General features: G+C 52.8%; 1 protein-coding gene across 1 annotated transcript in view; it reads right to left on the bottom strand.

Annotated features, from left to right (window-relative positions):
* GLI2 (GLI family zinc finger 2) overlaps positions 1-25,562 on the bottom strand; it is a 264,002-nt gene that overhangs the window by 10,089 nt on the left and 228,351 nt on the right. Inside the window, exons 5-10 of the mRNA XM_055572919.1 lie at positions 24,091-24,276; positions 11,476-11,677; positions 9,576-9,789; positions 7,850-7,972; positions 4,688-4,822; positions 1,744-1,893 (exon numbers count right to left, since the gene is read on the bottom strand). Coding sequence (XP_055428894.1) covers positions 1,744-1,893; positions 4,688-4,822; positions 7,850-7,972; positions 9,576-9,789; positions 11,476-11,677; positions 24,091-24,276 — 1,010 coding nt within the window. The remainder of the gene's footprint in view (positions 1-1,743; positions 1,894-4,687; positions 4,823-7,849; positions 7,973-9,575; positions 9,790-11,475; positions 11,678-24,090; positions 24,277-25,562) is intronic.

The following is a 25,562-nucleotide window of genomic DNA, read 5'->3' as shown; positions in this document are numbered from 1 at the left end:
AAACATTTTAGGAAAGGAAGAGGGAGCCAGAGAGAGGGGCAGGAAGGGAGGGAGGGAAGGATCATTGCAAGAGTTACCTATTCCAAAGATACTGCAACTGCATCCAGTGTAGCTGTGAAAATTGCCCCCAGAATGACACATAAACCCCAGCAGGAACTGTTTCATTCCTCACATCCTCCCCTTTATTCCTGACCAGTTTGACTGAGCACACTTGGCTCCAGTGCCTTCTGTTTCTGCAGCTCACAGCTCATATCAGAGGGCTATGGTTTGCTACCACTCAGGATCTTAAGAAAATAACTTCTGCAAAGGACTCAGAAAAGCAAAAATAATCTTGCCAAAGGAGGACAAATTTGGAAGACTGACACTTCTCAATTTCAAAACTTACAACAAAACTATGGTAATCAAGCAACTGTATAGCACAAGGAACTATCTCTGATCTCCTAAGATAAAGCATAATGGAAAAGAATATAGAAAAGAACATATATATGTGTGTGTATAACTGAGTTACTTTGCTATACAGTAGAAATTAACATAACACTGTAAATCAACCATTCTTCGATTAAAAAAGACCATGTGTGGTACTGGCATAAGGACAGATGTAGCCGTCAATGGAAGGGAACTGATAGTTTAGAAAGAAACTCACACATTTAGGGTCAATTGGGTTTCAACAAGGATCCAAGACCATTTGATGTGGAAAGAGCAGTCTCTTCAACAAATGGAGTGGAACAACTGTGTAGCAACATGCAAAAGAATGAAGCTGGATCCTTACCTCACACCATATACAAGTTAAATGAATATGGATTAAAGACCTAAATGGAAGAGCTACACTACTAAAAATATATATGTGTATATATTTATATGCTCATATAAATAAAACTACATACATATAAACCATAAAACTCCCAGTAGAAAACAGGGATAAATCTTTGTGACCTTGCATCTGGCAGTAGTTTCTTAGATATGATACCAAAAGCACAAGCAATATCAATAAAACAAACTCTCTGAACATCAAAACTTTTATCCTTCAAAGGAAACTATGAAGAAAACCTATAGAATAGGAGGAAATACCTGTAAATCATATATCCGATTAGAGTCTAGTAAAACTACTACAATTCAACAACAAAAAGACAAATAATTTAAATACGGACAAAATATTAGAATAGAGTCTTCCCCACAGAAGATACACAAATGGCCTGCTCCTTTGAAAGGGAGAAATTCCTGTGTGTTAAATAAAGGTCTCACCAGATAGTCACAAACTGTGTTGACTCCATAAGGGAGACTGTCCAAAAGGTCTTATAATTGTGTTCACGTTCTTTTCTTTTTAAGTCCGCCAAAGTGACTTTTAAACCATCATCACTCAATCTGTGACTCTCCAGTGAAACTTTTCTGTGCAGAGGACAGTCTGCAGGGAGCTACCGAGCCAGCCCTCTGCTCAGGGCCACCCAGCTAAGTGGGGCATGCTTTGGGGCTCCTGGTCACACAGACACAACCACAGAGACACCAGCACACCTCCACCGCAGGTACCTAGATGCACACGCTCCTCAGGGAGAGTAAGCAAACGAAAGGGGCAGCAGACAGAACAAGGGGCCCCTAGGATGCCAGACCGGGCAGGAGCAGACAGGATGTCCTGTTGACAGGTCTTGTCCCATTGTCCCAAAGCTGTTCCACCGGGTCTTTCCGTGGTCAGCCATGTCCAACATGACCCACGTAGCCTGGCCAACGGGCCAGCCCATGGCCACTCACCGTGCACTTGTGGGGCTTCTCGCCTGTGTGTCTGCGCATGTGCACCACAAGCATGTACTGTGCCTTGAAGGGCTTCTGCTCGCGCGTGCAGGCCTGCCAGCGGCATACAAACTCCTTCTTCTCCCCGTGGATGTGCTCGTTGTTGATGTGCTGCCAGGAACAAGCCCACAGAGAGGGATGAGCCCAGCCACCCGCCCCTCCAGACTACACCTGGTCTGTGCAGACCACCCCCTACACGGCATACCTGTTTCACAGACTGAGAATGAAAAAAAAGGATGTGAAATAGCTCAAAAATTTTGTTTTATATTGATTGCATGCAGAAAGGATAATATCATGTATGAAAGAAGTTGCCAGTCCAGGTTCGATGCACGATACTGGATGCTTGGGGCTGGTGCACTGGGACGACCCAGAGGGATGGAATGGGGAGGGAGGAGGGAGGAGGGTTCAGGATAGGGAACACATGTATACCTGTGGCGGATTCATTTTGATATTTGGCAAAACTAATACAATTATGTAAAGTTTAAAAAGAAAAAAAAAAAAGGATAATATTTTAGATACATTGGGTTAAACTATATGATTCCAATTGATTTTACCTGTCTCCTCTCCCTCTTTTTAAATGTGCTCCTAGCTAATGTAAGATTACACGTGTGCCTGGCATTGGGGCTGGCAGTGTCTTTCTCTGGGACAGCGCTGCTGTAGATCTTTGCAACCTACAACGCTGCCCAGAGCTGAGCATCTGGATACTGGCAGCCTCTCTCCTTGTGAGACAGAAAACCGCTGGGCCCTTCTGCCCCAGGTGACAGGCCAGACTGTTATGCATACAAATGCCGACACCGAGATAAGCAGAATCTACAGCGCTTTGAACTTCCAGGGAAATCTTAGCATATTAGCCTCACTTTCCATTCTGAAAGCTTTTCAAATGATCAAAATGCTTCCTGACAATGCCTTTCATTTTTTTCTTATTGGTTTACTTAGCAACAAATTGTTAATAATTGACTAGGGGCTCTAGCTTATGTGCGTGCCTGGGCCATCCATCTTCTCAGGGAGCACAGAGAGAGATGGAGCTAGGCAGAGCAGGCTGCCCCCTCTCATGGGACCCTGTTCCTTCCACGGCCAGACGCAGGTGGTCACCTACAGCCCCAATGACAGCCCTGGGCCCAGGTAGGAGCCTGCAGCTGGAGCCCTGCTTCCCACATCTGGACTGTCTGCCTTTCCATGAAGAATCCCCTCCCTGCTCTTTGGAGTTGACTCAGTCCTTGCTAGAGCATCTTTTACATCCTCCCCTCTACTCCTCTGGGCTTCCCTGGTGGCTCAGATGGTAAAGAATCTGCCTGCAATACAGGAGACCTGGGTTCGATCCCTGGGTTGGGAAGATCCCTCGGAGAAGGGAATGGCTACCCACTTCAGTACTCTGACCTGGAGAATGCCATGGACTGTATAGTCCACTGGGTCGCAAAGAGTCGGATGCAACTGAGCAACTTTCACTTTCACTCCACCCCTCTGCTTGGGCCCTCTCCCCACCTCAGATCTTCTCCTTCTCCTCTCTTCATCTTATCGGCTTAAAGCTCACAGCTCCCAATGGCCCGGACTCCACCTCAAGACTTGTTTAACCCAAAGAGGTGGCACAGGTTGAAAAGTTATCTTCGAGTCCCTGAGGGATTAGATAAGACCCTGCTTTAAAGGTTCAACATCAGCAGTAATGGGTTTGCTAAGAAACTCCAGTCCCCTGGGTGAGAGTTTGGGGAGAAAAACCCCAAGGCAAAAGAACCCTACAGTCTTTGAGTGCAAGCTCATGACAAAAGTAAGCAGGGGAAGTGGGTAGTGTCTTAAATGTTGATTTTACAGACCTGGGGAGGAGGTAACTCATGTGGGATAGCCTGTAGGTGTGACCGCTGTGTGTGTGTGTGTGTTCGTGTATGTATGTGTGTTGGTGTGTATCTACCCAGCACTTGAGCTTCCAGCTTGGTATAGGTTTATCTTTATAGACACTCACTCATTAAAAAGTGTGTGTTGGGACTGGGGGAGGCTTATTCTTGACTTAAAGTTCTTTTCTAGATGCAGAGGAGGAGAACACTCGGCTGGTGTGGGGAACAGGGAGGAAGAACTAGGAGAGAATTGCTGTGTTTGGAGGGTTGCTCTCTGCTAAGTGTTTATTCATAGTCAGCCTCCAGCCCTCTGTAGGGTGGCTCCACCTTTATTTACAGGAGGGAAAAACTGAGGCTCCCAGAGGTGCAGTCACTTGTTCAGAACTGCTTGGCGCGCTGTGGTGGGGTCAGGTAGGAAGCCAGGCACCTCCTGCCTTAAGCCCCTGTTCCACTGCACAAGTTAGTCCTCAGTGGCTGCTGCTGTAGGGAGTTTAGAGGCAGACCCTGAAGAGCACACCCAGTTCTCAAGATCTCTGGTCTCCTGATCTGTCAGTAACTAGGCATTTTTAAGCAGCTCACTCCTTGTATGGGCGTATACATTCAACTGCACCCATGTACACTGAGTATCTTGTGCATGGTCTCTAAGAGGAAATGACCAATTCCTTTCTCCATGGGAGAAACTTCTTTCAGATTTCAGTGTTAGGTTTGTTATTATCTTGTGGGCACTGGCTGACTTAACTAATCCTCTTTCCCTCTTTGCACTGACTGCCAGGAAGCTTAAAGAAAAAATAGAGAGATGTGTATGTGACCTCTAGCTCAGAATACTTGGTTTTTAATACTAACTTTATTCTGGGCTTTATTTTATTGCTCCTTTTCCTTCTAACTTTCTCCTTATTTTTCTTCCTCTCTTGTATGACATAAGTATTTATAAGCCCCATTTTAGAAATAAGTACGGCTTTGGTAAGTAATCATGCCTCCCACTTGCCCAGGAGGTGGTGCAGGCACCTCTGGGAGTCCCTTCTCTCTAGCAGAGGACCTGGAAGCTCCGCGTGGCCGGGTGCAGGTGCTCAGGGGCTTACGTGCACCAGCTGCTCCTGCGTGTCGTACTCCTTGGTGCAGTCCTCCCAGTGGCAGTTGGTCTCATAGATGACCACCTCAGCCTCCTGCTTACAATCGTCTCTCTCCAGGTCCTCCTTGAGTTCAGCCAGCTGCTCCTGGGGGAGTGGGGCAGAGCATACCCATGTGAGCCTTGTGCAGCCACCTGTTCCCGGGGAAAGGTCACTGTCAGCCCCGTGAAGGCTATGCCAAGGACCCATAGGCTGGTCTAGGTGAGGCACACCTGCGCTCACATACACATCACACGCATGCACTCACAGGCACGCACATATGCTGGCTTGTCATTACCCAGGGGTCCCATCACATCCTGGGTCCAGTGGACATGGCTACGAGAACAGGAGACAGGAGGGCAGTGACTTTTGCTTATTGGATATGGTGTCCTCCAGGGAGAGCTGGGGTGGGCCCCACAGGCTGGGATGGGGCATTTGTATTCACAGCATGTATATGAACAGGGTCGGCTCTTCTTTGGAGGCAAGAGGAAACTCCATACACATTGGCCTGGCCTTATCCTTGTACTGTCCCCTCCTCCCAGGGTCATACATGGCACCCAGAGTACTCTCCCAGAATCGGCTTCCCTGCAACAAGCCTAAAATGTGGGTGTTTGTATGCTGCTACCACAGCCAGGCACCCTAACAGTCAAGTGGAAGCTGACTGTTCCCTCCAGAACACAGTGCATTTGTGGTCTGGGTTCATGTTTCTGGCCACACTGGAGCCCACGTGTGCCCATTTCAGGGGGAAGGAAAGGCCCCTAAGGTGCGCCTTCCACTGATTACAGGCATCAAAGCTCCTTTCAAAGAGGACAAAGCCTTTTCCTCTCGAAACAGCAACAGACCAAGAGTAAACCCCACAAGGTCACCCCCATCCCAGCCGATGCTAACAGAGATCATAGGGGGTGGGGGGCAGCCTCAAAGCAGGGAGCCCAGGACAATCTGAGTGGTTCCAGGAGAGGGCCTGGGGAGAGGCACATATGGCCAGTTTGGGAGGCAGGCCTGGCGAACCCCCCCAGAGCAGGCTGAGGCCTCCCCAGGACCCCCTGGCCTACAGGGCAGGCTCAGGGCAAAGCCAGGCAAAGGGGCAGATGTTAAGGGACCTGTTTCACTTGCAAACTATTTCCAAAATGGCAGGAATGTTCTGTCTTTCAAAAGAGCCTCCAGGGAAGGCATTCATAGCTCAGGCTGAGTTGGGGGGGAAAGACATCCTCTCCCCACAGCCAGGCACCCCAGCCCCTGGCAGGCTCCAGAGACTCAATGAATTGGAGGCTGCAGCCCCTACCTCAGCCTCCCTCCATTAGCCGAGTGCATTTCTAGGGACAGAAACCAGCCCCGTGACCCTTCCATGGCTATGCAGACTCGCACCCAGGATCGGCTTTCCAAAATGCTGCAAGGGCTCCTCCAAGAGGCGGGTTCTAGGTATCATTTCCCAAAGCACCTTACAATCAATGTTTGCGTTCTGGAAAATGATGACATGTTGTTCAGTAAGTCCCCAGGCAGCAGCACTCAGCCCACCTTAAAAGGAGGGGCAGGAACATTCTGTCCCAAATGTCTAGCAATGGAAGGGGCCTCTGAACACCTCTGCACTTGCAGAAAAACTGGAGATAATCTTATTATTCTTCAAGCTGCCTGATCTGCTTATTTTGGAAAAGGTGTGAAAAAGCTGCCAGGTGGACCTGAGCGGAGGAGGACGGACAAGAAGGGGGGCAGGTCTCCAGATTCAGTGGGGCAGCATCCTAGCCCAGGAGTCTGAGGGCTGAAGCCCAGGAGGGACTTGTTCTGTTCTGCCAAAAGAAAGAGCCCATCCACCTTGCAAGTGAGTCAGGGAGCAAAGGACCCTGTCAGGTCAGTGAATCAGGACCCTGAGTGACATGGTGACAGCCTCCTGGTGATAAACGCCTGTCCTTTCCTGATATGAGGTGGGAGCCGAGCTGGGCAGGAGGGAGGGCTCTGTGTGTCAACCCTCATCCCACCCCCCGACACCGGGTGAGTGAGGAAGGGCAGCAGGCTCCCCGGGGCTGAGCGCCCTTGCCTGCACTGCACCCGCATGCCCTGCAGTCCTGTCCCTGCAGCTCCAGCGCATTTATCTCCCTTGGATGCGTGCTGTCCTCATCAATTTCAACGGCCCCCAATGATGGCCGGCTGCGTGGAGACCATGCATCACGCGGAGATGCTTTGGCGTCAGAGAAGGGAGAAGAATTTGTCACCAACCCCTGTGTTTGCCTGACAATAACAGAACCCAATATTTCATAAAAATTAAGTGCCCGGAGCATGCCCGATGGCTTACAGGTTTGATAAAGGATGGTCCGGCAGATGTAGGGGAGATGGGGACCAGAGGCCCCCAGGACCCTCGGTGTCAAAGCTGCTGATTCTGCAGTAATGGGTGAGGTACCATGAGAGGTGGCCCTGGAGCTTAGTACGCACACTGACCCTCCCAGGAGCTGGGGCTGCATGCCTGCCAGCCTGATGTTGGAACAAGTGGCAGGATCTCCAGGGACCTCAGAGGCCCATTATGGGCCTCAGGTGGCTCTGTTCTTCTCCTTCTCACCAGGACCTGTCCCCTCTCCCCTCCTGCACACTGGAACACTCACTCCCTCAACTCGGCACTGAGTCCTTAGAAAACCTTATCTCCCAGCTACTGCACACCAGGCCCTGTGCAAACCCGGTGGCACAGAGCCAAACCAGGAACTGTTCCTAAAGCGCCACCTTTCTAAAGCTGACCAGGCAGTGCAGGAGACAAAGTGACCCAGAAGCTGGCAGGGTGGGGGGAGCCTCTGGGCGGATGTGACTCCTACTGTCCAGGGGATAAGGTGGGGGACAGATTTCCAGGGAGAGGGAGTGAGGACGGGCCTAAGCCGTTCAGGGGCCGTGAGCGACTCAGTTTACCTGGAGCTTGTGCTGCAGACCCCGCATCCTTGCCTCCCTTCCTTCTTTTGTTCAGCAGGTGCTTGATGAGCACATGGGGTGCAGGAAGCAGGGACACAGCTCCAGCCCTCCTTGAACTCGCAATGTGCCCTCTCTGGGTCATTCATTTACTCATTCATTCATGCAAGCTGTCCATCACCCATTCCCAACAGAGTCACGGCCCCTAGGGGACAAGGCCGGAGCCCAGCCCGAGGACAGCTGGCAGGTTACCTGTGTTAGGGTCAGTGGGGAGGCTGGCCGCAGGCCATCAGCCTCAGTTTTGACCTTGCTGCGCTTGTGAATGATGATGGGGTTGACAGTGCTGCTCACGGCCGACTCGCTGCTCTGCTTGTTCTGAGAGAAGGAAGCACAGAGGGACCCATCACATGCGGGCAGGACCTCCCAAGTTTTCCTGGGGCTTTACCTCTGGGACCATCTGTGTCAACATTTGTGACTGCAGTTTCAGAAACACTCCACTCCCCACCCCAGCTGAGTCCTCAGGCCAGGGATACAGCCAGGAGAGCCCAGAGCTTGGCCCATCAGCGCCCTCCTCCCCACTATGTAGCCCCCACCCCATAGAGATGGAGCAGGAGACCCTCTCTTTGAGAAATGATGGGGACCCCCACTCCTGACTCAGTGGCCTCAACTTCTCAGCCCTCCAAGTCAGGGGCAACTGTGGGTTTGAGGACGATAGGGCCTGGCCACTCAGGGAGCAGGACAGAAGAGCGTGGTTCCTTGGGACAAGCAGGTTAGAGCTACAGTGTCAGTTGTTCAATTGCTCAGTCGTGTCTGACTCTGTGAACCCATGGACTGCAGCACGCCAGGCCTCCCTGTCTTATACCATCTCCTGGAGTTTGCTCAAACTCATGTCCATTGAGTCGGTGATGCCATCCAACCATCTCATCCTCTGTCATTCCCTTATCCTCCTGCCTTCAATCCTTCCCACCATCAGGGTCTTCCAATGAGTCAGCTCTTCGCATCAGGTGGCCAAAGTATTGGAGCTTCAGCTTCCGCATCAGTCCTTCCAATGAATATTCAGTGTTGATTTCCTTTAGGATTTACTGATTTGATCTCCTGGCTGTCCAAGGGACTTTCAAGAGTCTTCTCCAGCACCACAGTTCAAGTGTCAGGGGATGTGACAAAAGCCGACAGCCACCATCTGGGGGAGGTGCTGGGTAGCTGGTTGGAGCCCTGGGAAGAGCTGCTCCTAAACTGAGTGGCCTGTGCTTCACCTCAAGAACTATCATCATGGGTGCTAACCAGGATCCAGGTGGACCCAGGTACAGTGACTTAATATGGGTGGCAGGCTCTACTCTGCAGGGGCATCAGCTCAGGCTGAAAGAGCTTTCGGGCAAATCAGGGTTCAAAACACTGTCTGATTCCGAGGCCTGTGCCCTTCTCACTGTTTCATACTGTCTCCATGATTCCAGTTACATTTCCTCATCTGCAAAAAAGGACTTCATTCATTCATCAAATGCTCATGGCACCAAGTGTGTGCCAGGTACTGTGTGAGTGGGCCCAGGCCTGTCCAAGGACCATTGGGAAAGTCAAATAAGATGGCTCTCATGCTCTAAAACTAAGCTGCATGGTATTAGCCATGACTCCATCTGTTTCATCCATGTTACATGCTATGTATGAAGCCCCTGTATGATGCCTGACTCTGAACCCTAGAGTTTCTCCATTTGCTTATTAGTCTTATTAGACAGGTGGCCAAAAAATTGAGGCTGGGCACTTGCCCACAGGGAGTGAGGGCAGTGTGAAGCCCCACTCTGGGTCTCCTGACCTGGCATCCAGCCCAAGGCCCATTTGATCACGTGGTCTCTGCCCAGAGGTATCCTGTCAGCCAGACCTGTGCCCAGAGTCCTTCCACAAGTTCTTGGCATGAGATGGCCACAATCGGCCTTCCCTGGGTTCATAGGAGTAGCTGGTGGCCCCCCTGCTCCCTGCACCCACCTACCTGATTGGCATCACTCAGACAGTTGCTGCTGCTACTGAGCTGGGTGGGTGCGGCATTGATGGAGGTGAAGGCCACTGGCTGCTGGGCCAGGAAGGTGGGCGAAGGCTGGATCAGGGGTGGCGTGTGTCCAAAGGCCGAGCCCAGGCCCCTCTGCTGGCTCAGGATCTGCTGGTAGGCCACGGGGTTGATGGGGTGGGGGAAGGTGAAGGCTGGGCTGCAGAGAAGGGCAGACAAGGTGAAGGAGTGGGGTTGGGGTGGGGTGGGGAGCATGGTTCTGTGAGGCTCACATGTCCTGGGCAGACAGGACCCTGCCCAGAGATCAGGATGGTCAAGCTGTTGACCTCTCCCCATCACTATGACTGTACCTCACTCAAGCACCAGCTGCGGCTCCCCACTGCCTGCTGTCTCAGGCGTCCTCCTCTGTGCTAGACACTAGGCCCTGCCCCAGGATGCAGCCTTCTGCCCTGGCAAGTCCCTCCCCACATCCTGGCCCTTCACTGCTCTGATGCCTGAGATGCATCCCTGCATCACTGATGCCCCTGAACTATTTGAACCCATTTTGACCTCTGATGTCTGTTCTAATGCCCCCTCATCCAGGAAGTGCACCCTGAGGCCTCTGTTCACATTCTCCTCTTTTCTTGAACTCCTACTGCACTTCTGAGCTCTTCCAGGTCACCTGCCTATGAACCCACCAGTCTTTACAGAACAGATCTATCCCAGATCTATCAAGGGAGAAATGGTACCCTCTGAGGCTAAGTCATAGAAGATGCTGTGGCTTCCTCCTTGCTCTCTGTGGGATCACTTCCCCTGGGTACTGGAGGAAGGGGAGCTGGCTGCCATGCTGTGAGTATGCTCAAGCAGCATGTGGGGGGGGGGGGGCTCCTGTGACGAGGAACTGAAGCTTGAGCCAACAGCCCCGAGGGCGAGCCATCCTGGAAACAGATGCCCAGACGCAGGTGAGTCTCACTGGCTGACATCTTGACTGCAACCTCCTGAGACCTGAGGCTAAGCCAGTCTCATACTCCTCACCTTCGGAAACGGTGCAAGACGGTAAATGTTTATTGTTGTTTGAAACTGCTTCCAAACTGTTTTTTGGTTTCTGTTTGTTCTGTCATGCATCAAAAGGTAACAGATGCAATCATTAACCTTCCTTGTCCTGATCCTTCGGCTGAACTCTCCTGACATTTCTATCTGCCCCCCATGCCCTCTTTCTGGAGGGCCATGGGAAGGTCGTGGGTTTCAGTCAGGTTGGCTGGAGTCTGAGTTCTCTCAAAAGCCGAGGGCTGCACAGAGGGGACAGGGTAGGCAGTGTTGAGGAGGTTTGGGTGTGCCATGCTGTGACCCAGGAGGGAGGCCTCTGCCAGCCCAGACATGTGAGGGCCAAGTCAGTATTGTACTTCCAGTGCTGGTCAGGGACACCCGCTGAAATATTAGCCAAGTCAGCCTTTGACTTTATGGTGGAATCTTTCATAACAGGCTCGGTAAGGGTAACTAATCACATCAGAAATTGTTTGGTGGGTGAAAAACAGGCTCATGAAGATGTACCCAAATGTTGGCACATTTCAATATCATCCCTACTGGTTTTGAATTCATGGAATAGTCGCAAGTCGGCTGACTCATAACAAGTCCTATGAACAATAAGGTGCTACTGGATAGCACAGGGAACTATATTCAATATCTGGGATAGAACATCATGGAAAAGAATATGAAAAAGAATATCTGTTTAACGGAGTCATTTTGCTGTACAGCAGAAACTAATACAACATTGCAAATCAACTATACTTTAACAAATTAAAAAATAATACAAGTCTTGCTTTCTCCTGGGATGGCCTGTGCAGACCCTCCACTCTGGGCCCCCGCCCAGCTTCCATTCCCGCCCCAGCTCTTGGCCCAGGCTCACCTGAGGGCACCGGCCGACAGGTGTCCGTAGGAGCCGCTGGCGGCCGAGCTGCTGCGGGAGTTGTTGATGTAGGCCACCAGCGAGTTGGGCGAGGTCCGGATCATGCGCTGGAGGTTGAGGCTGGCGTCTGAGAGCGGGGAGATGGACAGCGCCCGCTTGCGGCTCAGGCGGGGTGTCACCCGGGGGCTGGAGAAACGCGACACTGCGGAACATCCAAGCCAAGCCGCATCAGCGTGATGGCGCTCGCAGAGGGGACGGAACAGGGGGACGGGACTTGGGGGAAGGGGACCGGTCTGATGGGACTGCAGCTCTGCCCCGTCAACCTGGGGACTCTGGGGCATGGCCTCTCTCAATCTCAGTTTGCTCTTCTGCAGGATGGATCTGTCCACACCTGGTGTGCCGAGGAGCTGTGTTCGTGCCTCTCCTGTTAGACACACAGAGGCCGGGACTGCATGCAGCAATGCTTAAACGCATGACAGCCAAGGAACAAACTGTAGGTGAGCTGCCTGGTGGTCTCTCATAAAGGGAACCCACCTAAGAAGCCAGCATCAGGTCAAGAAGCAGGGCCCAGCAGCCACTCTGCCCCTTCCCGACCCTCCCCACGGGCAGCCCACCTCCCTGGCTTCTCACAGACGGCTTAGAGTTGCCTGTTTTGCATATTTGTCTATTACATAAATGGAAGTATCTTTCTCCTCCAGCTTCCTTCATCCAGCGTGATCAGCTGTATGATACACAGGTGCGCACACACACTCACACCCTATCTGACTGCCCATGAGTACTCTCTCCCCTCCCCCGTAGGTACGCACACAACTGCGGGGAGGGAGGAGCACCTGCCCCAGCAGGGCTCCCTGTTCCCACAGGCTCCTGCTTACAGCCTCTCCTCTGCCGTTCAGGGTCCTGTTCTCCCCTCTGGACACACAGAGGCCTCGAAATGTTTTGACACCATCTCTGGACAACGACCCACCTTCCAAGGTTTCCAACTTCTCCAGACCCTCCCTGGGCCTATTCCCTCACTGTAAAGGTTAGGCTTCACCTAACTGTAGAGCGAATCACGTGATGTGTGAGGCATGCCTGGCACAGGGGCATGCTGTACCCCTGACTACACCCTTCCCTCCAGTGGCATTCAGGCTCATTTGGGCTGGAGGGGTTGCCTGTGAACAAGAACAGCAGCTGCTGGACCTCAGCCTCTGACGCACACGGCCCGGCCCAACCCACTCCCATGCCTGGGCTCACGATGCCTTCCTCCCTCTGCCTGTTCAGACCCTGTAGGCCCCTGCTCCAGGAAGACATAGGCTGTCCTGGCTGCAGGGTCAGCATATCAGTGTGCCACACCACCACCACTGCAGGAGCACTGGGGGCACAAGTGAACCCTGAGACCCTCTGAACGCCCATCCCCAGGACCAGCTAGCCCCCTAGAAAGCCCACAGCCACCAAGTGAAGAAGCCTCAGCTGAGCCGCTGCTCCACTGTCTCCTGCCCTGGGGGGCGGCCACGCCTGGCTCTCTCCCAACCCTTATCCTTGGCTGGCAAATCTGGGAAATCCCTTTACTGCTGGGCCTCGAGGAGAAACACCTCTCTGAGGCTGTGGAGAGGACAGAGGAGGCCCTGGATTCCCCGGCTGCAAGGGGATTCTGGTATTTTCTCTCCTAACTGTCTCCCTTATGGATAGGGATGCTGGGTCCAAGACCAATGGCCTGGGGTGGGGTGAGGGCTGGTACCCTGTATGTATGTGTGTACAAGTCAGCTGCATGGGGCAAACTGTTAAGCTGTACAAGACTGGAATGTTCCTCCTTGTCCTTAGTATAAAATGGGAACCCTTTCAGCACTGGGGTCACCAGGCTGCAATGGGATGACAGATGCTGAGATGGCCTGGGTACTCCGAAATACTCCACAGTTGCAGCACGCATGTAATTGTAGACTTTGTTTTCAACCAGAAGGATGAAGCCCTTGTAGCACATCTTTGTTTTTGTCTGTGTATTCTGTTGGCTTCTGAGAACTGGGGCTTGTATATCTTTTAGGAAGCAGGGCTATGGTGGGTACACAGAAGGTGCTCCATAGATGCTGTGGAGGACACTGCCTCACAGAGGGGCCCAGGAGCATGGCTGGCACGCAGGCCAGCAGGTGACACACTCAGACCATATCACCATCTTTCTCTTGTGGTGGGAAGGATCCCAGGAACACAAGGTCAGCCTGACGGAGCCTGGGCTGTGTTGCACCCACCCATCTGAACGATCATTCTGGACCAAGAACAGACACATCCTGGCCCGTCAGCAACTAGAGATGGTGTGTATCCCTTTGGTGTGGTGTTTGGATAAATGCCTGCTTCTGGATTTTGGTGTGATGTATAACCCAGCGATGGCCACCAATTAGGACATTCAGACCCACTGTTGCAATTAACAGCCACCACTGTCCCCCAAGAGTGTCCCCCAGAAGTTGGTAATGGACAGGGAAGCCTGGCATGCTGCAGTCCATGGGGCCGCAAAGAGTCAGACATGACTGAGTGACTGAACTGAATGGTCCCCCGAGACACAAACCCAGCTGTGCAAATAAGAAACTGAGGTTTGGGGAGGTTAGAGACTTGCTCAAGGGCAGGATTCAGACCCAGGTCCAGAGGAGCCCTGATGCGTGGCTTTTCTGGGTCCTCAGTGTCCACCTTCAGAGAGGTGGGGAGGGGCAGGGCCAGCAAGATCCCACCACAAACTGCTTTCCATTCCCCACTTTAAGCAGCTTTGACAGTGAACTTTCTGACGGCAGTTGCCCACCTGGCCTCCCGCATCTGCAGGGCAGCAGCCCTAGTTCAGCCCACACAGCCCCACTCCTGCAGGGCTGGGCCTTGTCGGCATCCGCCACCCATACAGCAGCAGAGTTGGGGAGTGGGAGGCAGCCTGACCCCTCCTCATCTCCCTCACAGCTGAGTCTCTGCTGAAGCCCTCCACATGCCCCCTTTCCCTTGACTTCCACCAGTCCAGCCCACCAATTGCCTAGGGCATCCCAGGGCCCTTAACTAACTGCCATCCAATCCACATTCCTCACTATGGCCAAACTAGATCACATCCTTGTATCTGCCCACCCCAAACCTTTCCAGAGCTCCCACTGCTGTTATGAAAAAGGCACAAGTCCTCAGTGTTGCTTACACAGTGGCCCTGTGGGTGCCCCTGCCTGCCTCCCTCACCAGCCTCCTCCTGTCCCTGGCACAGGGCCTTTGCATGTACTATTTCCTCTGTCTGCAGTGTTCTGTCCTCAGCTGGGTCATCACTTTCCCCAGGAAAACGTCGCTGACCTCCTGGAGTTGGGCTGCCCTCCCCTCTGCCCCGGATAATCTCAGGACACCCCAGTCCCTTCTGAGGGAGTTTGAACCCTCTTGTGTATGTCTGGTTGCTCCTGTTCCTCCTGCCTCCATGAATCAGGGACAAAGGCTCCCTGCTCACCATTGAATCCCAACACTGGGATCAGCTGGTTCTGTGGTTAGCTCAGTGGAGATGCTAAACACTGGGCGTGGGGCAGAGGCCTGGTGTGTCAAGGGAGAACTGTTCAAAGTCAGTATTTACTGAGTGCCCGAGGGTGTCTGTGACTTCTAAGCGTTTTAAAGTATAAAGCAGTTTAATCTTCACAACTGTCCCATAGGGAAGGGACTATTATGAGCCACATTTTACAAAGGACAAGACAAGAAGTTTGCCCAAGGTCTCACAGCCAGGGGAAGCAGAGAATGATTGAAAAGCAAGACACCAGAACCATCACCGCACTGCTTCTGCCCAAGTGGTGAGGGCAGATAACCAGGGATGGCTTTCAGGGGCTTGGGGGCCCTAGGTGGAGACACATACACCCACAGCACTGGGCGCACACAGACAGATGTGTAGTGGCCGTCCTGGTGCATGACTTAGCCTCTCGAGCCTCTCTATGCTCATCTGTACAATGGGTGCAGTGCAGCAGGTCTGCCCTGACGACTCAGGGGCAGCACCATGGACAGTGCCTCAAACCCAGTAGAGCTTTCAAAATAGAGCTGAATTAATATGGCTTCTTTCGGAGAAGGCAATGGCACCCCACTCCAGTACTCTTGCCTGGAAAATCCCAAGGATGGAGGAGCCTGGTGGGCTGCTGTCTATGGGGTCGTACAGAGTCAGACACGATTGAAGTGACTTAGCAGCAGCAGCAGGAATATGGCTTCTTTAGGGGCAAGAAGGACTCTTTTGGTGAGCAAGGTGAGCTTAGAGCTAATAATGGAATAAAGTACAGCAAATCTACGGAATTCCCTTTTGGGCCAGTGGTTAGGACTACGTGCTTCCCCTGCACGGGTTTGATCCCTGGTTGGGGAACGAAGATCCTGCATCCCTGGGCAGCCTTAAAATAAAAAAAAGACAGCAGATCTAGAGAGAAATGACTGGGCCACACAGGAGGACATCTGTCCCTAAACACTCATCCATCCATCTGGGCATCCTCTAAGCTTCTTAATTCTTATTTACTGGGTTCATTCCTTGTTCACGATCACTTTAAAGGCAACTCTAAGCAAGATGTAAAAGTGAATCTTTCGAAAGACTTCTATTACTTATGAACTGAGTGGCAAATGCGAAAATACATGGGCGGGGTGAGATGTAATATCACACAAATTAAGAAATACACACATCTTTGTAATATGTTTAAAAAAAAAAAGATTTTGCTACTAATATTTGGATTCCCACCCTCATGAGCGCCCCTAACAAGAGGAAACAGGCCAAATCTGACAGTGATATTCATCTCTGTTATTCCCACCCCTCAGGGGAAATATGTTTATTAATGTGCCTCTTCCCTTGATAAATTACTAAATAGAAAGAAAAGCCTGGCACTCATTTCCCGTGACTTCTCCTGTGATTTATGACTGGGATTGGTGGAGTCGTCACGTCCATTCATCTGTGGATGCCCCTGTTCTGATAGCCAACAGCCACTGGGTGACCAGCCACCTGCCTGCTCTCACCTGGGCGAACGCCAGATGCTACCACTCCTGTCATCACGTGCATCTGGACCACATTTAATCCATTAGTCCTTTCTTTTGTTCATTTGCGTGTTAGTTCAAGCACCCATCAGACCCTTGCACAGCAGCTTGCCCAGCACAGGCCTGGACACTGCGGGGGCTGCAAGCAAGGATGCTCGGCCTCGTCTCCTGGATCTCAGAATCCCAGTGAGAGGGCACAATGGTACCTGCAGCCCCAGGCAGGATTTGACAGATACCACCTAAGCAGGGTGAGCCCAGGCAACCCTGGCGTGCTTGCAGGGGTGGGAGGGGGAGTGTGGCTTTTCCTGGGGCAGCTGGGATCAGCAGGAGATGTAAAATCAGACCCTGGACCTAGGAAGACCCAGTTTCTGTCCCTGTCTACAGGCTCTGAGCTGGGTGTCAGAAATGGGAAATCTCATGGACAGAGGAGCCCGGTGGGCTACAGTCAATGGGGTTGCAAAGAGAGCTGGACACAACTGAGCAACTGAGCACACGTGCAGCCTCATGTCAGGGCTTCTGAACTCTTATCCCCTGCTCAGGGAGCATTCTTGCATGGCCCAGCCCCTCACTCAGATCATTTCTGGATTCACTGCAGAGATGCTCTAAGGAAAATCTAGCTTGAGGACCTTAACCTGCCCCACACTTAGCTGTCCACAAACCCTCTTGTGGGGGAGTAAAAAGCACCAAGGTTTGGGAGCCCAGAGGTGTGAGACTGAGGGTATTTCCTGGATCTATGATAGAGATAAAAGAAATGTAGGGCTCTGGGCCTGAGGCTCCTCATCTGGACAGTGACTTCCTAACACTTGTATCATGAGACTGTTTCTGCAGCTCTACCAGATGACCCAGACACACCATCCAGCCTGAGCCTGCACTCAGCACCCTACCCCTGGTCTCCCTCCTGTTGGCGGGCTGGGCACAGACGCCCCACCCAAATGAGGCCTCTATCAGTTCCTCCGTTACCTCCTCTGCCTCTCTGTGGTGTGATCAATGTAATTGGTTTCTGAAACCTCCCCGGACCTGCAGGCAGCATAAAGAACAGGCGTCAGAACGGAGGTGACATCCGATTCAAATTAGTGTCAATATGACGATAAAATATACAGCTCAGAGGAAATATGGGCTGTAAACAGACAACATTTCAATCGGAAACATTTCAATCTTCTCAATGTGGTGAGGATGGGAGGGGCTGGGATTGCGGCTGCTGCCAGCCTGCCGTTAAATCACCGATACTCAACAGCGTCACATGAGAAAATTCCATCTTAAGGCCCCGGTGACAACCACTGACTTCCCCGCTCTCTAGAGAACCACTAGGCAGAATGATAACCTTGGATTCCCTGACTGGTTATCTATTACCTTCCAAAGGCACATCACTCCACAGCTTCCAGCTATAAATCAGCCTCCTTAAAGAATGGGGCAATGGTCCTTCATCGACCACCTGGAGGCTCCAGCAGAGGGCGGGGGGCTTCCTCAGGCAATGCCCCTGTCCTGCCCACAGCCTGGCCCCATGCTCTGGAGGGCAGAGAGAGGGCTTGGCTTTTCTATTCAATAAGTACCTACCACCTCCAGCCTCACTGCTAAGACTGGGGCATCTCCCCCAGCCTAGGACACATACACAACCCAAAGGAAATCATTTTAGGCTTGACAGATACACAGATGGGGGTCTCTTCCACAGATATCAATGGGTTTCTCATTTCATAAATAAATAAACATCTATGTTAAGGCAAGTCTGTTAAAAATATAATATTAAATAAATAACTGTGCAGATGGTACTTGGCTAAAGTAAGATTGTGGTTGGTTTGCCGCTGGGTGCACTGGGGACTCTCTGCTGATGTGGCCCTGGGTGGCCTTCCTGACACCCTCTCCGCAGGCCTCCTCACAGTCAGGTGGGTGGACCTGATCTCCACGCCTTAGCTCGACATTTGATGCCCCTGGAAATTCTCTCCCCCATAGTTCTGCCTCCTCTTGCAACATGAAGAGAAGGAGCTGAGGAAGGAGACTGGGGAGGTGGGGTGGCCTCGGGACAGGTATTCTCTGTCCCGACAAGGAGCTTCCTCAGAACAGCCCCACTGGACGGTAAGCACAAGGGCAGGGCTTGGCATGCTGCATCCCCAGCACCTAGCACCACGCCTGGCACATAGTAGGTGCTCAGTAAGTATCCTCAGAATGAATGAGGAGAGTGAGTGAGTGTGTGTATCGTGGGAGTATGGCAGGTATATGTGGTGTGTGTGTTGTGGGGATGTGGCATGTGGGGTACAGTGTGTGTGTGCATGGTGCGGGTATGGTGTGTGTGTGTATGGTGTCTGTGTGTGATGTGTGCATGTGTAGTGGGGATGTGGCATGTGTGGGTGCAGGGTGTGTGTGTGTGTTGGGGGGGTATGGTATGTGCATATGTGTCTGTTTGTGGTGTGTGTGTATGTGTGGTAGGGGTATGGTGTGTGTATATTGTGTGTGTGTGTAGTAGGGATATGGTGTGTGTGTTTGTGTGGTATGTGTATGTAGTAGGGATGTAGCATGTGTGAGTGCAGGATGTGTGTGTGTGTATGTGTGGTGGGGGTATGGTATGTGCTTATGTGTGTGTTTGTGGTGTGTGGTAGGGGTGTGGTGTGTGTGTATGTGGTGTGTGCATGTAGTGGGGATGTAGCATGTGTGGGTACACGGTGTGTGTATGGAGAGGCATGGTGTGTGTGTGTGTGTGTGTGTGTGTGGTGGGGGTCTGGTGTGTGTATATGGTGTGTGTGTATAGTAGGGGTATGGTGTGTGTATATGGTGTGTGTATGTGGTGTGTGCATGTAGTGGGGATGTGGCATGTGTTGGTGCAGGGTGTGTGTGTGTGTGTGTGTGTGTGTGTGTGTGGTGGGGGTCTGGTGTGTGTATATGGTGTGTGTGTGTTGTGTGTGCATATAGTGGGGATGTAGCATGTGTGGGTGCAGGGTGTGTGTATGGAGAGGCATGGTGTGTGTATATGGTGTGTGTGCGTAGTAGGGGTATGGTGTGTGTATATGGTGTGTGTGTGTGTGGTGTGTGCATGTAGTGGGGACGTAGCACGTGTGGGTGCAGGGTGTGTGTATGGAGGGGTATGGTGTGCCTGTGTGTGTGGTGAGGGTATGGTGTGTGTGGCGGCAGATATGGCATGAGTGCGATATGAGTGTGGGTGTGTGAAAGAGAGAGACAAACACACATACACACAGTCTCCCCGACTCCCCATGAGCTCTCAGGGCCCCCGCATCCACAGGGAGCTCACACGTCACTGTCCTGTGTATGGGTAGCTTCCTCATGTGAACACAGGCCCTCAGAGCCTCAGGGCCCCTTCACAGGTGGTCCCCTGAGCCCCACTGCCCTGGCCCCCGGCCGGTACACCTTCCTCTGTGAGAGTCTGAGCACAAGGAAACTTGATTGGAAGAACCACACACCTCCACTGGGTGGACAGAGTGTCCTGGGAGCATCTCTCCCCAGATCTGTGCAGCTGGGACCAGCCAGAAACTCTGGAGCTGATGGGCTTTCCTGGCTCCCACAGCTCACAGGAGTCGGGGTCAGGGACTCCCCAGAGGCAGGTCTGGGCTCCACCAGGCACAGGCCTGGACCGTGATAACCTGAGTCTCTCAGGGGCCACATGAGCAACACATCTTCGTAGACATGGGAGCTGCACAGAAACGCCTAGAACTTGGAAAAGCAGAAGCAAAGTTCTGGTCGAAACTGGTTTGAAAAAAACGATGTAGGTAACAACAAATACAGGAAATCATAGTACACTTCACGCTGATTTCCTTGGATCCTAACTGATGAGAAACAGGGCAAAGAAACAATCTGTTGCTGAAATCCATCATGACTCAGGAAAATCACCTGCCATGAGTCAGTGTCTGTTCAGGCCGAGGCTGGAGGTGGTGATGCTCCCCTCTGCGTCCTGAAGTCCATCACACCCTCAAGACTGAGACAGTGGCAGGACAGCAGTGGGTGTGCCGAGTTCTTTGGGGGAGCTCCCACGCCCACCACTGAGCTCACGCAATCCCTTGCCTCAGATGCTCAGCCCCACTTGCTGTCAAGCACTGAGCGCCCCAGAACAAAGTGGCTGTGTTCCTGTCCAGGCTCCTGCAGACTGACAGCTGCTGGCCTCAGCACGGCTTCTTCCCAGCTAAGTGGCATTTTTCTATCCCAGGTTCTTTTGTGGCCGATACTCCCTCCCTCACCCCACAAATACAAGATCCCTGTTCCTTGGCAGCCATGCTCCGGACCTGCAGGGTGTGTGAAGACAGACGTACGAGCCAGGTACAGCTGGTGTACCTGGGTTGGGGGGGGGGGGTTGTCCTGCAGGTGGACAGAGGGAGGTGCAGAACCCAAGGGGAGCTGATGTGGGTGGTGTCTCAGGAGAAGTGCCAGCTGACCTGAGCCCTGCGACCCCTGAGGGATGGAGCCAGGCCAGCCTGAGGGAGCAGGCACAGAGGCACAAGAGCATGGGGAGTGCAGCAAAGTGTGTAGGTGGGAGGAGACAGGCTGGAGGGAAGGCTGCTCAGGCCACATTGTAAAGTCTGGGCTTGACCCTGAGGGTGATGGGAGCCGGGGGGAGGGGGGATACATGATCCAAGGAGGTGGGGATCAGGTGGAGGGAGCCTGAGTTGAGAGGCTGTGTTGGGAGCTGGTACAGGACCGGGTGGCTGGGGAGCTGACACGACAGACTTGGCAAGTCTAGGGTGGGCTGCATGGGGTGGTCTGGTGGGGTGAGCTGGGTGGGGTGATAAGTGGAGGGGAGCCTGGATCTCCAGTGTGCGGCCTGGGCAAGTTCCTGGGTGCTGGGGACCCCAGTGAGCTCACCTTACAGCAGGGATGGGAACTCCAGCCCCAGAAAGGGGCTGAGTGGAGTCACATAGGGAGTGTGTGTGAAGTCATGGAACACAGGCAGACCTCACTTAGACGCTCGCATGCGTGCATGCAGCAGGCACTCACATATGCTGACTCAGCCTTTCCTGCCCTCTGGGGACACCTGCCTGACCACACCCCTTGGCCACGGCTTCTCCGAGTCTGTGTACCACCTACCCTGAGCCCTTGGAAGGCAGACATCGCTTGGGGAACCTTATGTTCAGACAACAGCAGCAACATTTATGCCCTGTATTGTTGCTGTTATCTGGTGTCTAATTGTGATGAGTAACAAGCACCCATGATGTCCCAGGAGCCGGCCCGCTCCCTGTGGGGACACCTGTAGGGCTGTTAAGGGGAGGAGAGAGAAAATCACAGAGGAACGTGTGCTCAGGGGGTGACAGGTGTCACTTCACCTGTTGTTTCATCCAGGACAAGCTCACATACTGGACGAAACACCGTCCTGGGGAAGGCACAGGGTGAGATGGACCCAGGGATCATCTCACTGGTTGCATTGCTCAGTCATGCTGTGAGTTCCGTTCAGGGCAGGCTGAGGGTGACATGGAACAATGCCCACAGAGCTGGCGTTGGGAGGACTGCCATGCTCCTCACTGGTAGCGCTCCTGTGAGGGGAGTGGCAGGGAACCTGGGGGCTCAGAGACCACATGAGGTGGATCCCGTAAGTGTGAGATGTAATAGAGAGGATGAGACAGGCTGGGACCTAGGACCCTTTGCTACAGTTCTTGCACCTGGACAAATGTCTCCTCGAGCAACAAAATACAAAGACGCTATAAAGGGATTAAAACAAAACAAAACAAAACTGCACACACGTGTAGTAGGAGTGAATTGTGAACAACAAGATACAAAAACAGCAAACACTCAACTGCCACTTCTTAAGGGTCAGGAGCAAAAACCAGGTGTTAGGAGCAAAAGCAAGGTACTGTACATGACCCCTGCACACTGCAACACTTACAGGGTGGGCAAACCACAAGCCACCCCTCCAGACTGACCCCTGGGCCCACCGTTACCCTCACCCCCACATGAGGAACTCCCTTGGGGAGTAAGTGAGCAAGGGAAACTGTTACTTGTTCTCCCTACTCCTTACTGCAGCAGGGGTCCCAGTAAAACTTTGTTTGAATTTCTTGTCTGGCCTCTGATCAATTTCTATTGACTAAAGAGGCCAGGAACCCTGGTCAGTAACAAGAAAGGGAGGGGAGGGAAGGGACATCCAGAAGGACTTCCTGGAGGAGGTAAGATCTCAGCCAAGCCTTAGGAAGTAAGGGGTTTGGCTTTGCTCCAGCCAATAAGGTGGAGTTGCATTGGCCAGGGGTGGACAGGGAGCCCAGAGCAGAGGACTAGAGGATGGGGGTGGGGAGCTGAGGGATGCAGAGCACCCCTTGAGCTCTGTCTGGTCCCATGGGGCTGCCTGCAGCCCAGCAGGTCTTCCTGCAGGCCTGTCTGCTCCCTGAAATCAGGAAGTGAAGAAGGGCTTGAGGAGGACAAATCTGCAGGAGCCTTGCTGTGGTTTCCAGCCCCGCTGCCTGGCCTGTATCCCTGGGTGTCTCTGGGGGGAGCTCCAAGACCAGCAGGTGGAGCTGCGCTGGCTGGGGAAGGGGTGAGATGTCCTTAGCATTCTACCCCTCCTCCACCCTCTCCCACACAGGGGCCTCCATTTAACCCCAGGGGCTCAAGGTCAGGGTGCAGGTGCCCCTGTGAAAACAGCTGTGAGAGTGCAGAGGGTAGGAGGGGGTCTTAGCATCTAAGGAGGACAAGCCCACTTCATTTCTCCAGGTCACCCAATCCTGCGTCCACACAAACATGTCTGCAGCCTCCTGGCTCAGTCACTGACTACTCCATCCTCCAACTGCTCAGACTGGAGACCCTGATGTTGTACTCAACGTCTTTCTTCCTCCCTTACTCTGCATTCCATCCAGGAACAAATCTTGTGGCTCTTCCTTCAAAATCTATCTGAAACGACCACTTCTCCCAATATCTGCCAGCTGGAACCTCTGCTTCCACCTTGCCCCTAAATCTGTTCTTGACCAGCAGCCAGAATAGGATTCCTTTTAAGAATAAGTCAGGTCTCATTACTCTTCTGTGCAACTTTCTCCACGGGCCCCATATCACTCTGCTGTGAAAGCCCTGAGCGGCCGGCACAGCCAGCCCCAGAACTCTGGCCATACCCTACAGGCCCTGCACTCACAGGGTACCAGGTCCACTGGCGTCCTGGGCTTTTCTTGATCCCAGCAGGCACAACGCTGCTTCAGGCCCTTTGCATGTGCTGTCTCTCCTGCCTGTACCACTCTTTGGCTTATTTCTACATGGCTCACCTCTTTCAATTCTTTGCTCCAATATCTTCTTAGTGAGGATTTCCTCATTCAAGATGGTACCCCCATCCACTCGAAGCTCCTTACCCCATTTACTTTTTCCTTTCCCTTAGCCACACAGCATGTGGGATCTTTGCAGAGTCCCATAAGACTGCTAAGGAATTCCCCTTCCCCCATTTCTGAGCTGTCTGTCTCTCCCCACTATGCTATAAGTTACATGAAGGCAGACATGAGTCCTTTTTGTACTTTGGACTGTCTGCAATTCCTACAACACTCTTGGCCCTTGATGACCCACTGTGTATTTCTGCGTGGTGTTTACACTTGGTCCCCCATGGAAAACAATCACGGCAGGGGTTGGGTAAACCCTGGACCCTTCCATCTGGCTCCTCCAGGAAAAAGGAGCCACCAGCACCCGCCTCATCCCCAGAGGGAACTGTCAGCCTTGTCCTGCTTCCCACTCCAACCCCGGCCTAGCACTCACCATCCACTGGATTGAGGTAGTCGTGGAGATGGGGTGCACTGGCCGCACCCCCAGTCTGCATCAGCAGGTCCCCATATGGCGCGGGGTGACCTGCCATGAGAGTCATCTGATGGTAATAGTCTGAGGCGTTGGTGCCTGCAGCGGGAAGGCCAAAGAGCCCCCGCTCCTTAAGGTGCTCGTGAGCCACTGCAGGTGGGAGGGAGAGAAAGAAATTGTTAGAATCTGGCCAAAAAGAAGAGAAACACACACCTGGCCCGAGGAGGCCCCTCAGCGCCCTCCAGCCATCCTCCACCCACTAGAGTCCTGGGTCCCCCTCCCCTGCTGTCCCAGGTCAGCCCTGAGCAGACGGCTGGGCGGGGACGGTTTCTGCTGATGGGGCTGCAGCTCCCAGCCTCACATTCCTCTTTCCTTAAAGCCATAAACAATTGCTTCCTCCTCCCAGTCCAGGCCCCACAGAAGCCCCAAGCTTCAGGCTGACAGGGTCCGTGATCCACCAGAGTTTCCAAAGGAGAAAGATGATGCAATGGGAAGTGCCAGGGTGGCCAGACGGCTGGGCGCCAGGCCACACTCACCTTAACACTCAAGGCGGGACTGTGGGTGAGTGCTCGCCCAGCCTGGTCAGATAAAGCTCACCCCGCCTGTCCTGCAGCTGCAGAACCAGGGTGGACTGTCCGCCTTCAACCTCGCACTCAGCTCTGCCTGAGGCTTAGGAAGGAGGTGGGAGGATGAACTTCAGCGTATCCTGAAGGTGCCTGGCACTCAGGGTGTGGTGCTAATTAAAGGGAGGCTTGGGAAGCAAATTTTGGGTTGGCTGAAAAGTTTGTTTGGGTTTTCCCATCAGAGGAAAATCTTAACAAATTTTTTGGCCACTCCACTATCCTGATTGGGAGTCTTGGCTTTTACCATGTGTGAAAAATTAAGAAGGCACCACCTCTCTGAGCTGGCTCAGTTTTCCATCTGTAAAATGGGGGTAATCATATCCACGAGTCGAATTACTAGTAAAAACGACAGTATCAGCCAATGTTGGGCTGGGCGTTCCTGGGTGGGTGAAGTCTCAGGGCTTTGGGATGGAATCCAGTCTCTAGGTTCACAAGCATCACCCGGTGAGCCCCTTAGCAGCTGAGGACTCTAGCACTTTAAGAGTTAAAGATGTTGAAGCCAGAGCCCAAGTATCTAAGAGCTGTCTTCACAGCCTCTCCGCTATTAGCTTTGGCGGATCTTAGAGGAGATGCACGCGTGCTGGGCAGAGAGAAATAGGCAGTCCACAGAAGCAAGCCATCCTCTGCTGCTTCTTCCTCCCCTCCTTCTCCTGCTGCATCCTCCAGGGAGAGCCCCGGGCTGCATCCTCCAGCGAGAGCCCCGGCCTGCAGCCCCATGGCCTCTCCTGCCCTGTCTGTGCCTCAAATGCCCTTCCTTCCCCCTTGCTTGTCCACCTCCTCCCTGAAGCCTTCCGTGGAATGCCCATTGTCCTC

The sequence above is a fragment of the Bubalus kerabau genome, chromosome 3 (assembly GCF_029407905.1).
Source record: "Bubalus kerabau isolate K-KA32 ecotype Philippines breed swamp buffalo chromosome 3, PCC_UOA_SB_1v2, whole genome shotgun sequence".
NCBI classification, from domain to species: Eukaryota; Metazoa; Chordata; class Mammalia; order Artiodactyla; family Bovidae; genus Bubalus; species Bubalus kerabau.
The sequence above is the reverse complement of the archived record's forward strand: the minus strand, read 5'-3'. Positions and strand labels throughout refer to the sequence as shown.